This window comes from Dendropsophus ebraccatus, chromosome 8 (assembly GCF_027789765.1).
Source record: "Dendropsophus ebraccatus isolate aDenEbr1 chromosome 8, aDenEbr1.pat, whole genome shotgun sequence".
Lineage (NCBI taxonomy): Eukaryota > Metazoa > Chordata > Amphibia > Anura > Hylidae > Dendropsophus > Dendropsophus ebraccatus.
The window spans coordinates 92,989,579-93,001,766 of NC_091461.1; the positions used below are offsets into that span (position 1 = coordinate 92,989,579).

General features: G+C 45.5%; 1 protein-coding gene across 5 annotated transcripts in view; it reads left to right on the forward strand.

Moving 5' to 3' along the window:
* The window catches only part of LOC138799607 (oocyte zinc finger protein XlCOF8.4-like), a 72,106-nt gene extending 60,162 nt beyond the window's left edge, over positions 1-11,944 (forward strand). For 3 of the 5 annotated variants that reach the window (XM_069981047.1, XM_069981048.1, XM_069981049.1), the window contains 4 exons: positions 6,451-6,568; positions 8,362-8,517; positions 8,601-8,724; positions 10,289-11,944. In XM_069981047.1, the coding sequence (XP_069837148.1) occupies positions 6,491-6,568; positions 8,362-8,517; positions 8,601-8,724; positions 10,289-11,106 (1,176 nt within the window). In that variant the 5' untranslated portion in view covers positions 6,451-6,490 and the 3' untranslated portion in view covers positions 11,107-11,944. Of the gene's footprint in view, positions 1-5,006; positions 5,088-6,450; positions 6,569-8,361; positions 8,518-8,600; positions 8,725-10,288 lie in introns of those variants that run through there. The other 2 variants (XM_069981046.1, XM_069981050.1) reach the window with 2 other exon arrangements.
* Positions 11,945-12,188: the final 244 nt, after the last annotated feature.

Genomic DNA, 12,188 nt, shown 5'->3' on the forward strand with positions numbered 1-12,188 from the left:
AAGGCTGGGTTCACACTACATATATTTCAGTCAGTATTGTGGTCCTCATATTGCAACCAAAACCAGGAGTGGATTAAAAACACAGTAAGGATCTGTTCACACAATGTTGAAATTGAGTAGATGGCCGTCATTTAATGGCAAATATTTGCTGGTATTTTAGCTGTTGTATTGAAATAATGGCCGTTATTTACTGTTATATGGCGGCCATCCACTCACTTTCAACATTGTGTGAACAGATCCTTTCTGTGTTTTTAATCCACTCCTGGTTTTGGTTGCAATATGAGGACCACAATACTGACTGAAATATACATAGTGTGAACCCAGCCTAATGCTGCGTTTACATGGAACGATTATCGCTCGAATTTTCGCAATAACGATCGCATTTAAGCGATAATCGGTCCGTGTAAACACAGCAAACGATCAAGCGACGAGGAAAAAATCGTTCATTTTGATCTTTCAACATGTTCTCAAATCGTCGTTTGTCGTTCGCTAAAAATTTGCAGATCGCTTCGTGTAAACAGTCTTTCAAAGATTCACCCTATGTAAAAGATGGGCTTAAGCGATCTTAAAAACGATCGCAATAACGATTTTCTCCATCTAAATGCTGATCGTTCTAAAAACCAAATTGTTGCTTCAAAATCATTAATCGTTCGATTGGGCGAATTATCGTTCCGTGTAAACCCAGCATAAGGCTAATAAGCAGAATGCCGAGCTAACAAGGCAATTCCCTCTTCAATTGTACTGTAAATTCGCTCATCTCTTCCACACAAAAAATTCATGTTTCTCCCATCATTTGACAATGTGCTAATTTATAAAAAATCCCATTTCTCTTAAAGGGGTAGTGCGGCTCTAAACATTTATTCACAAAATAACACACATTACAAAGTTATACAACTTTGTAATGTGTGTTATGTATGTGAATGGCCCCCTTCCCCGTGTCCCCCCACCCCCGGAAGTGTGGTGAAATATACTCACCAGATTACTGTCGACCCCGGACGCCATCTGCCGCCAGCTGCTCAGCTGCAATTGGCTGAGCACAGTTATGCTCAGCCAATCGCGGCTGAGCAGCTGATGACGCGGCAAAGGGGGGCCGGCATGAGTAACGGCTGGAGCGGTTCGGCCGGCCTCCCGAAGATGTCGTCATTGTCACAAGATGGCGGCCGGGAGTCGACACGAATGCGGTGAGTATAATGCACCACACTTCCGGGGGGGGGGGGGGGGGCGAACACGGGGAAGGGGGCCATTCACGTACATGACACATATTACAAAGTTGTATAACTTTGTAATGTGTGTTATTTTGTGAATAAATGTTTAGTGCCGCACTACCCCTTTAATGATCTCTGAGATGTTTCTACACATTAATTGAAGCCACTGGTGGTAAATTCAGCTGATTGGACAGAATTCAAGAATACACGCCCCTGTCTATATAAGGTGTCACAGCTGACAATGTGCATCGAAGCAAAGGAGGGGGAAAGAACTGCCTGTAGAGCTCAGAGACAGGATTGTGTGGAGGCACAGGTATGAAGAATTATCGTTCGAAACTTAACGATAACGATCGCATTTGAGCGATAATCGGCTCGTGTAAACACAGCGAACGATCAAGCGACGAGCGAGAAATCGTTCATTGGGATCTTTCAACATGTTCTCAAATCGTCGTTGGTCGTTCGCTAAAAAAACGACCAACGTATGAAGAATGGGAGAAAAAAAAAAAAAACTGCTGTGCTGAATGTTCCCAAGAGCTCAGCAACCTCCATAACCTCCATAGAAAAAGTTTGGAACAACAAAGACTCTTCCTGGGGCAGGGACAGGGAGACCTAGAGGGTTATTAGAAAGCCAAACGGAGTACAGAGATATTCCTAATGAAAACATAATCCAGAGTGTTCTGAGTGATCCATCAGCGGGTGGGGTACTTTCACCCAAGTTGTGATGTTGCAGGAAGCTGGGGGAAAAGGAGTTCAGGTGGGTTTCAGAGAGCCGGTGATGCAGCGATGTGTGGCGCGAGGACGGGTAAGTATACATTCTTTATTATGCTTCCCCCACCCCCTTCCTGTACAGGAGTTTTTATTTTTCCCTGGACTTCTCCTTCAAGCACTATTTTAAGATTTCAGGCAGAAAGGTAAAGCATGATGTAAATGGGTCTTCCAGAGGGACTACAACCCCCAGTATACTTCCAAAGATGTGGTATGAAAAAAAAAACTAAAATAAACCCCAAATGTCATGCATGTTCTTTAACAAAGGTTTTTTTGCTATATATTTTTTTCACATTTTTTGTGTATCCTTTCTGTTTTTGCTTGTTACTGGGAGTCCACCATATATATTAGATCAGTGTTCCCCACTGTCAGGGCATGATGGGAATTGTAGTTCTGTAACAGATTGGGAAACAACGTATTAGAGATCCAGTCCTGATGGATTCAGCTGGTTTAACCAACATTAAAATGGTTTTCCCAATTAAAATAGTTATCCTACAGCAGGGGTACTCAACAACTTTTAGTGAAGGTCCGCTTACCGGGGTCTATAGTCAGGTGAAGGTCCGAGCTGAACATCCGTAGGAAACGTGTTTTGTTACTTTTCACAAACGTTCAACTATTTACGTACAGAATTGCTGCTTATTAGCGAGAAAACTGCCATTTTTTCTCTCTCACCAGCACTTTGAGATTAGGTACAAAGGGGGTAGTATAGTATATGGTAGTATATAGCCCCCTGTTGCTCCCCCAGTAGTATATAGCCCCCCCCTGTGCGCTCACCCCCTGTAGTATATAGCCCCCTGTGCGCTGTCCCCCAGTAGTATATAGCCCCCTGTGAGCTCCCCCCAGTAGTATATAGCCCCCCTGTGTGCTCCCCCCAGTAGTATATAGCCCCCCTGTGTGCTCCCCCCAGTAGTATATAGCCCCCCTGTGTGCTCCCCCCAGTAGTATATAGCCCCCCTGTGTGCTCCCCCCAGTAGTATATAGCCCCCCTGTGTGCTCCCCCCAGTAGTATATAGCCCCCCTGTGTGCTCCCCCCAGTAGTATATAGCCCCTTGTGAGCCCCCCCAGTAGTATATAGCCCCCCTGTGAGCTCCCCCCAGTAGTATATAGTCCCCCTGTGAGGTCCCCTCTGTAGTATATAGCCCCCCTGTGAGCTCCCCCCAGTAGTATATAGCCCCCCTGTGAGGTCCCCTCTGTAGTATATAGCCCCCCTGTGCGCTCTCCCCTTATAGATGGCCCCCAGCCCAAAAAAACAAACAAAGCACAACTCACCTAGCACCTTGCTCCCCAGCTGTCTTCTTCTTTTCTCCTGTCGGTCCGGCCCCCGGCTGATACGCGCTCTCTGGGGATGTCCCGGGGTTTCCCCAGCAGAGCGCGCAGCAGTGACCTCAGTGTACGCCGCCGTCCTATATTTCCGGGAAGTACAGGCTGGCGGCGTACACTGAGATCACTGGTGCGCGCTCTGCTGGAGAATCCCCGGGACGTCCCCAGGGAGCGTGTATCAGCCGGGGGCCGGACCAACACTGTCTCCAGCCCCACAGGCGTACTGAAACCTAAGGACAGTACGCCTATGGGACGGGAGGCAGTGCGGTGGGGAGCGGGACCTCCTAACTGTCCCGGGACGGACCGGATCCGGGGCGGTTAGGAGGTCTGACCAGGGGTCCGGACAGCTGGCCTCCGTGCTCCGGGTTCGGACCGCGGTCCGCCAGTTGAGGACCCCTGTCCTACAGGATACGGATCTAACAAGCTGATTGGTGGGGTCCCCTTAAAAATGGTGAATATAGCGTATACATGGCCTGCGCTCAATTCATTCTCTATGGGGCAGAAGACAATGTATGGAGAGTGTGTAAGAGAGCTGCCAGCTACTGAAAGAGTATGGTCAGGATCTGTGACTACTTCTTATTATGTCTCCTGCCAAGTCCTCTCCTAAGTTTCCCATTAAGGGTGTGTCCACACTAAGGAAATCACGTGGATAACTTCTGCGAAGTCCACCACTACCAACTCCCCCCCTCCCCCATGCTTGAAGTTCCTCCGTCCCTATAGATTCCATTTTCTGGCCAGGCGGATTCCGCCGTCCGCCCAAAGAATGAACCTGTTCATTCTTAGGGTACATACACAGCAGAATGACGAAGGATAACCCGTCGCACATTCCGCAGCTCGCACCCGCCGGCCAACTGATGCGGGCACGCGCATGTCCGCCCGTGTCATAGACTCCATTCTATGCACAGGCGGATTCCGCCCTCTGTCCAAAGACAGAACATGTATTCTTTGGACGGACGACGGAACCCGCCCGTGCATAGAATGGAATCCATGACATGGTGCGGCGACGCGCGCGCCTGCATCAGTCCGCCGGCGGGTGCAAGCTGCAGAATGCGCAACAGGTTATCCGTCGCCATTCCGCAGCGTGCATGTACCCTGAGGGTGACCTGCGGCAGATTCCGTCGCTCGTACTCGCACATGGCGGTGCGCTTCTCATCCCATGCCATAGACACTATTCTAGGAATGGTCGGATTCCGCATTCTGCCAAAATAATGTCAATTCTTTTGGTGGAATCTGCCCGTGCATAGAATAGTGACAATCCGCAGTTATCCCTGTGACTTCTTTAGTGTGGACGTACGCTAACGCTGATGGTTGGAGGTCTGACCATTGTGCAAATGGCGCGCCGGTCAGACTTGTGTGTATTGTGAGGTGTGTGACTACTACTCTTCAAACAAGAGGGGGCACAGGATCCCCCTTCAGATCAGTGGGGTCCCGGTACCAGACATATAACACATCCTGTGACTAGGGACTAAGGTCAGGAGCGATAGGCAGGGGTCATGGTGCTTCTGGAGGATGACATGGGGGGAAGCTGGGGATGGTGAGCCGGGCCTCCTGGTGAGGTACTAGGGGCAGCATTTCCAGTGATAACCTGCAGTCTGGTCACACACGGTCACTGACAACCACATCACCGCGCACAGATGCTCTAAAGACTACAACTACCGTGAGGCCTCTGGCAGCTTCCGGTCGGCGCATGCGCACTGCGGCCAATATTTTCCATTGCTTTTGGGGGAGACTCGCTATAACTGGGGGTACAAGGCACCGCGGACTCCTTGCTGAGACCCGGGGGACAGCTGAGCGGATGTGAGTGCTCCTCCTCTCCCCACCTGTGTATAATAGACTGCTGCCTGCTCCCACCCATCACCGAACTACAAAACCCAGCATGCCTTGCGGTGACTTCTAGTGTCACAGCTAGAATGACAGAATCATCTTATGTCCCGTTGTCAATGGCCGGCACACTATACAATCTGCCCCCCCGCCTAATATATTATATACTCTCATAGTATATAATATATACTCCCATCATCCCCAGTGTATATAATGTATACCCCATCAGCCTCTCACTATTTATCACCTACCCCATTTCTAGTATATACTCCCATCATCCCGTAATATATATCACATACCCCATCTCTAATATATACTCTTATCATACCTCACTATATATCACATACCTCATCTCTAATATATACTCTTATCATACCTCACTATATATCTTGCACCCCATCCCTAATATATACTCATCATCCCGTAATATATAACACATACCTCATCTCTAATATATACTCTTATCATACCTCACTATATATCTTGCACCCCATCTCTAATATATACTCTTATCATACCTCACTATATAACACATACCCCATCCCTAATATATACTCTTATCATACCTCACTATATACCACATACCCCATCCCTAATATATACTCTTATCATACCTCACTATATATCACATACCCCATCCCTAATATATACTCATCATCCCGTAATATATAACACATACCCCATCTCTAATATATACTCTTATCATACCTCACTATATAACACATACCCCATCTCTAATATATACTCATCATCCCGTAATATATAACACATACCCCATCTCTAATATATACTCTTATCATACCTCACTATATAACACATACCCCATCTCTAATATATACTCATCATCCCGTAATATATAACACATACCCCATCTCTAATATATACTCTTATCATACCTCACTATATAACACATACCCCATCTCTAATATATACTCATCATCCCGTAATATATAACACATACCTCATCTCTAATATATACTCATCATCCCGTATTATATATCACATACCCCATCCCTAATATATACTCATAATCCCTCACTATATAACACACCCCATCTCTAATATATACTCCCATTAACCCTTACTATATAACATATACCCCATCTATAATATATACTCCCATTAACCCTTACTATATAACATATACCCCATCTATAATATATACTCTTATAATCCCCTACTATATAACACCTACCACATCTCTACTATATGCTCTTATCATCCCCTACTATATAACACCTACCACATCTCTACTATATGCTCTTATCATCCCCTACTATATAACACCTACCACATCTCTACTATATACTCCCATCTTCCTCACTTTATTTTGTTACAGGTTTATTGGTCTGGAGTAAGATCAGTCAGAATTACAGAGCATGGATGGTGAGAGGAGTCATATAAGTGCCAGTATATTGCAGTTCACCCTGGAGATTGTCTACCTGCTGACTGGAGAGGTGAGGGACTCTGGGGATAAGTCACATGACTTGTATCTGTATTACTAATGTAGAACTATAAATGGAGAGGTGACAGGTTCTGGACAGTGAGAGTGACATGACATGTATTATATTCCTTCCTGGAGGGAGAGATGGTGAGAATTTCACACATCATGTATCACATATATTTTGGTTAATCATATTCCACGTTAAAAGTCGGGGTCAAATTAGGTGCCCTCCAGCTGTTTGAAAACTACAATTCCCATCATCCATCATGCCTGAAAAGCCAAAGCATTAAATCTGTCCAAACCTCCCCCCCCCCCCCCCCAAACCACTTGCACCTTCGGATAGCTGCTTTTAATCCAAGATCTGTCCTGGGGTGATGCAGTTATTGTCCTAAATAACAACTTTTAAACTTGCAGCCCTGTGTCAAACTGGCGTGGCCTAGAGTGTCTGTGCATTAGGCTGGCACAACCTCTCCGTCCCTCCTCCCCACCCTCCTCATCATTAGGAATGCTCCAGGCAGGTATTTTCCTATTCATCAGCTGTGAGAACACGGCACATGGGCTGGATGGTTAAGGCACCTGTGCAGTTTTCACTGCAGAGGAATAGGAAAAATGATTCTGGGTTCACACTACGTTTTTTTTCATCCGTTTTTACAAAAACCAAAAACTTTTTTTTTTTATGTACACAAAGATGTGGTCGACCAAGTTTTTAGTGTATGTTAAAAAAACAGATGCGTTTCGATCAATTTTTTTAAATAATGGAAGTCAATGGAAAAACGGATCAAAATGGATGCACACACATGCATTAGTTTTTTGCAAAAACGGATGAGAAAAAACGTAGTGTGAACCCAGCCTTACAGCACAAAGCGACCACATGCAGTTACCCCATTGTAAACCAGCACCCCAAAGGCAATGTTCCTGTTCCCATTTAGAACTTATAGTAAACTTTTTTTGTTGTTGTTGTTTTTTCGCTTTTTTTGTGTAGTTTTGGCCTTTTTTTCCCACAGGCTTTTTTTGGCCTTTTTTTTGCACAGTCTTTAGCTCCACTCGTTCACCCGTGACTCTGTTGCCAGTTCACTCATAGTCTAATCTTGGATATCTTTTGGTATGAATGAACCAACTTATACCAGAAACACCCCACTAAACCTGCCATTTTGGAGATGTTGTGTCGTCTAATCATGACAATTTGGTCCTTTTACTGTTCAGATCCTTATGTTCGCTCTTTTTTCCTGCTTAAAAATGACTGTTCACTCGCTGCTATAGCTAAACAGTATATCTTGATAGGAAATATTGACAGAATTTGGATAATAGTGATCTGAAGGTGGATCATCTGAAGCCAGTGGGTGGTCCTACTCATACTGGCAACCTTCCCTGTGTGAGCGTATATGCAGTCACCACTGTCAATAACTTAGTAGGACCACCCACTGGACTTCTTATTAAGAGGAAAAAACTATACTTCCTTCTACTCGACTCCTCCTGCTATTCTATAGGAGTCACATTAAAGGGAAACTAAGTAGTATCTAACCTGCTGTGCACTATAGGTCGTATAGTGCACAGGGCGATGAGAATGAAGGTACATTTCTTACCGTCATCCTTGGCCCCGTTTCCGCAATATTAAGAGTTTAATCCATATGCAAATATGTTGCCTGGGGGCAGCAATACTGCCCCCAGTGCACCAAAAGGACATATTTGCATATGGATTAAACTCTTAATATTGCAAAATGGCGCCAAGCATGAAGGTAATAGGAAGATATCAGCAGATTAGATATTTCTAACCTGCTGAGAGTTTCCCTTTAACTTATTCTACAGGAATATATTATGGTTAAGAAGTCCAGGGAGATTGCCCAACCTGGGGTGAGAAGGCCCATCCTAGATCCTCCACCTCCATCACTGATTGATGGGGAAAAGAATGATGAGAAGATCCTAGACCTCACCAACAAGATCCTTCATCTGCTGACTGGAGAGGTGAGCGCTGCCAGGTGTCCGGGGACATTATATAATATCATAATAATGGGAATTGATGATGACTGTATCACTGTGTGCATCAGGTGCCTATAAAATATGAAGACTTCACGGTAAGTTTCACCATGGAGGAGTGGGATTATGTAGAAGGACACAGGGATCTCTACAAACATATCCTGATGGATGAACACCAGACCATGAGCTCACAGAGTAAGTACAACCTTATTACTATCCTTATTCTTATACAGTAGGGTAGTAGTAAGATGGTGGGCAGACTCAAAGCACCACACTCCACTTTCTTATACTATTATTTTATTGCGTCGTTTGTGACCAAGATTAGATAGTTTATAGCATATACTAATTACAATAATTGTGAATTCAGTTTAGTGTTAAAGGGGCCCCTCATCATTGTCGGCCACAAATGTTAGTTCACCACTGGCCCTATTACAGTGGCTGATTATTGGGAACGAGCAATCCTATGAACGGTCAGTGAGTTAATAATCGGCCCTTAACCTGCAAGAAATGCCCACTTAGCCAGTGGTTGGTTGACCTAAATCTGTAGTAAGGCCCTTTTTTTGTGCAAAAAAAACTTTGCCCTTATGATCTGTGCCACTGCTCCCCCCCTCCCGACAATAAACTCTCACTGCCCTCCAATAATCTGTGCCACTGCCCCCCTAGATAAATTGTGCAATCGTCCCCATAAGTCAGTGTTTCCCAACCAGTGGCTCAACAGTTGTTGACAAACTACAACTCCCATCATGTCCTGCCAGCAGTGGATGCTGGAAATTGTAGTTTTGCTGCAACTAGAGAGTCACATGTTGGAGAACACTGCAGTAAATAAACTAGCCTCCTAAATCTTTGTTTCCCAATCAGTGGCTTTTCAGCTGTTGCCAAACTACAACTCCCATTATGCCCAGCCAGCAATGCATGGTGGGAGTTGTAGTTTTTCAGCAACGGGAAAGTAACATGATAAGAGAACACTGCACTAATAAACTGTCCCCTAAATCACTGTTTCCCAACAAGTGACACTTCAGTTGTTCTTAAACTACAACTCCCATCATGTCCTGCTAGCAGTACATGGTAGGGGTTGTAGTTTTTCTGCAATTGGAAAGTTATATGTTAGGGAACACCACACCTAATATACAGCCCCACAAATCACTGTTTCCCGACAAGTGACTCTCCAGTTAACAAAACTACAACGCCCATCATGTCCTGCTAGCAGTGCATGATTGGTTTGGGGGTTTTGCAGCAATTGGAGAGTCACATGGTCACTGACCCCTCCCCCCTCCCCTTTGTACACTCACCATCACCTGGCCTGGGAGCTGAGATGCTGCTCTGGCCTCCTCTAATCATGTCTGGGCCAGGGCAGAAAGGTCCAGGGAGTGCAGATCCCACTGATCAGCAATACGGAGGAAATGCTCCCTACCTCCAGCCAGTCTCAGAGAAGAAAGAAAGCAGCCCTGGTGGGACTGGGCCCCTAGGGATGTTGTGGGCCCTGGCACTTGCCCAGGTAAGCTGGGTGCTGGCGGCGGCCCTGTCCGCACTACAATGAGAAGGGAGCTGGAAGCAGTCGACTCCAGGCAGCAACTGAGTAGTGCAGCCTCAACTCCTATTGAAGTGAATAGGAGCCAAGGCTGCAGTTATTACAATGAGTATGAGCCAACTGCCTCCAGCCCCGGTTCTCAGTGTAGTGCAGGTGCTGTAGATAGACTTTAGTCTAGTTTTTGGAAAAACTGGAAAAACTCATTAACTAAGGATTATTTTCTCTATGCAGATGAGCCACCAGATGAAGTAAACACCAATGACTTATCTGGCTGCTTCGACTCAAGAGAGGAAATAAATGTTCCATCTGATGCTTTTGAAATGTGCGTCAGTATGAACGAAATCGGAGAACCTTGGGACATTCCGGATTTTCATATCAAAGAGGAGACCATGTTACATGAGCAAGGAATTCCTGAAGATCTCTTTCTGTTTCCTTCACACCCTCTAGATGTTGCAGCTCAGCTTAGTCTCCTACATGGGAATCCTCACTTACCTGTGGAACGTGGCTTTAGAGAACAAGTCACAAGTCAGAGGGTCAAACAAAAGCCACCAGTCATTTGCACTTATTGTGGAAAGGTTTTTAGTAACCAATACAGACTTTGTGTCCACCAGAGAACTCACACTGGGGAGAAGCCATTCCAGTGTGCAGAATGTGGGAAATGTTTTGCTCGACGCTCTGGCCTGTTGATGCATCGAAGAATTCATACAGATGAGAAGCCATTCATTTGTCCGGAGTGCGGAAAATCCTTTAAGCAGCCTACAGCTCTTACGAATCATCTGCGGACTCATACAGGGGAGAAACCATATTCTTGTCCGGAATGTGGGAAATGTTTTTCACTAAACTCTAGCATGGTCATACACCTGAGGAGCCACACTGGAGAGAGACCGTACATGTGCTCAGAGTGCGGCAAAAGCTTTGGCTATAAAAGCAGTCTTCTTGATCATCAGAGGGGTCACCGGAATGAGAGGTCTTTGTCATGTCAGCAATGCGGTAAATGTTTTATATACAAAACAAACCTTTTTAGACATCAGAGGAGCCACAGACAGTAAAAGCTTCTCACGTATGGAATACAGAGCAAGAACAATTGAAGGTTTCCTTTTACTGAATCTGGTCTCTGCTTTGACAACCTTATAATATGGGGTTGTCCAGCACCATGAAGGTCAAACACCTTTCCACAACCTAAACCCCAGTCCGTCAATGGAGATCTCAGCTTCCTGGCCTTATGCTCTACTGTCACGAATGTTGGGTAAAAGAAATACTTGCTCTAATGGGATGGTGAAAATTAAACTTAGTGTAATTTCTTTTTCAATAAGAGAGCCATATCCTCTATCTCAGTAACCATCACCATATATATGGATGTGGGTTAGTGTGCTGAGAACCCCACTCTTCGCTAGAATAAAAAACTTGCAGTATGAGCCGCTCAACTATACCATGCAGTCTGCAGAATTATAGTGGAAGTCTATGGGACTTCTGGCATACAGAATTGCCGGAAGCCTCATAGGGCCCTATTACACAGAGCGATAATCGGATGAATTAGGCCGACTCATCCGATTATCGCTCCATGAAATAGAGACAATGATCAGGCAATGAAAGCGATCATTGGCTGATCGTGTCTTTTGGTTCTGACCTAAAATCATTGCCCGCCGACCGCGCATCGCTGCATGCAATAGCGATGCCTGAATGACGGCTGATGATTGTGTAAAAAAAGTAATAAACTGTATACATTACCTGTCCACAGTACAGGTGTTCTACTGCCCTCTGCTCGCTTCTCGGACAGGTGCCGGCCAGTGATTGGCTGAGCAGCCTCTCAGTTCACAGACCCGCTCTGAAGCTACAACGGAAGCTGCGGGAAGTGAGCAGAGGGCAGAAAATCGGGAACTGTGTAGAGGTATGTATACAGTTTAAGGGCAAGGGCTGCACAGACATCGCTAATGATGTTTGTGCAGCCCTTGCCAAACAATTATCAAGCCATGTAAATCGGTAAGCGAGCGCCAGTCTAGCTGTGTGCTGCTGTCCCATCATTCTAGTGATTGGCTGAAGCCTCAGCACACTGACCCCAACCCATACAAACTTCTTTTCCGTTTACTACTACTAAAATAGAAATGCAGAGGGAATAATAGAGGGAAAAACT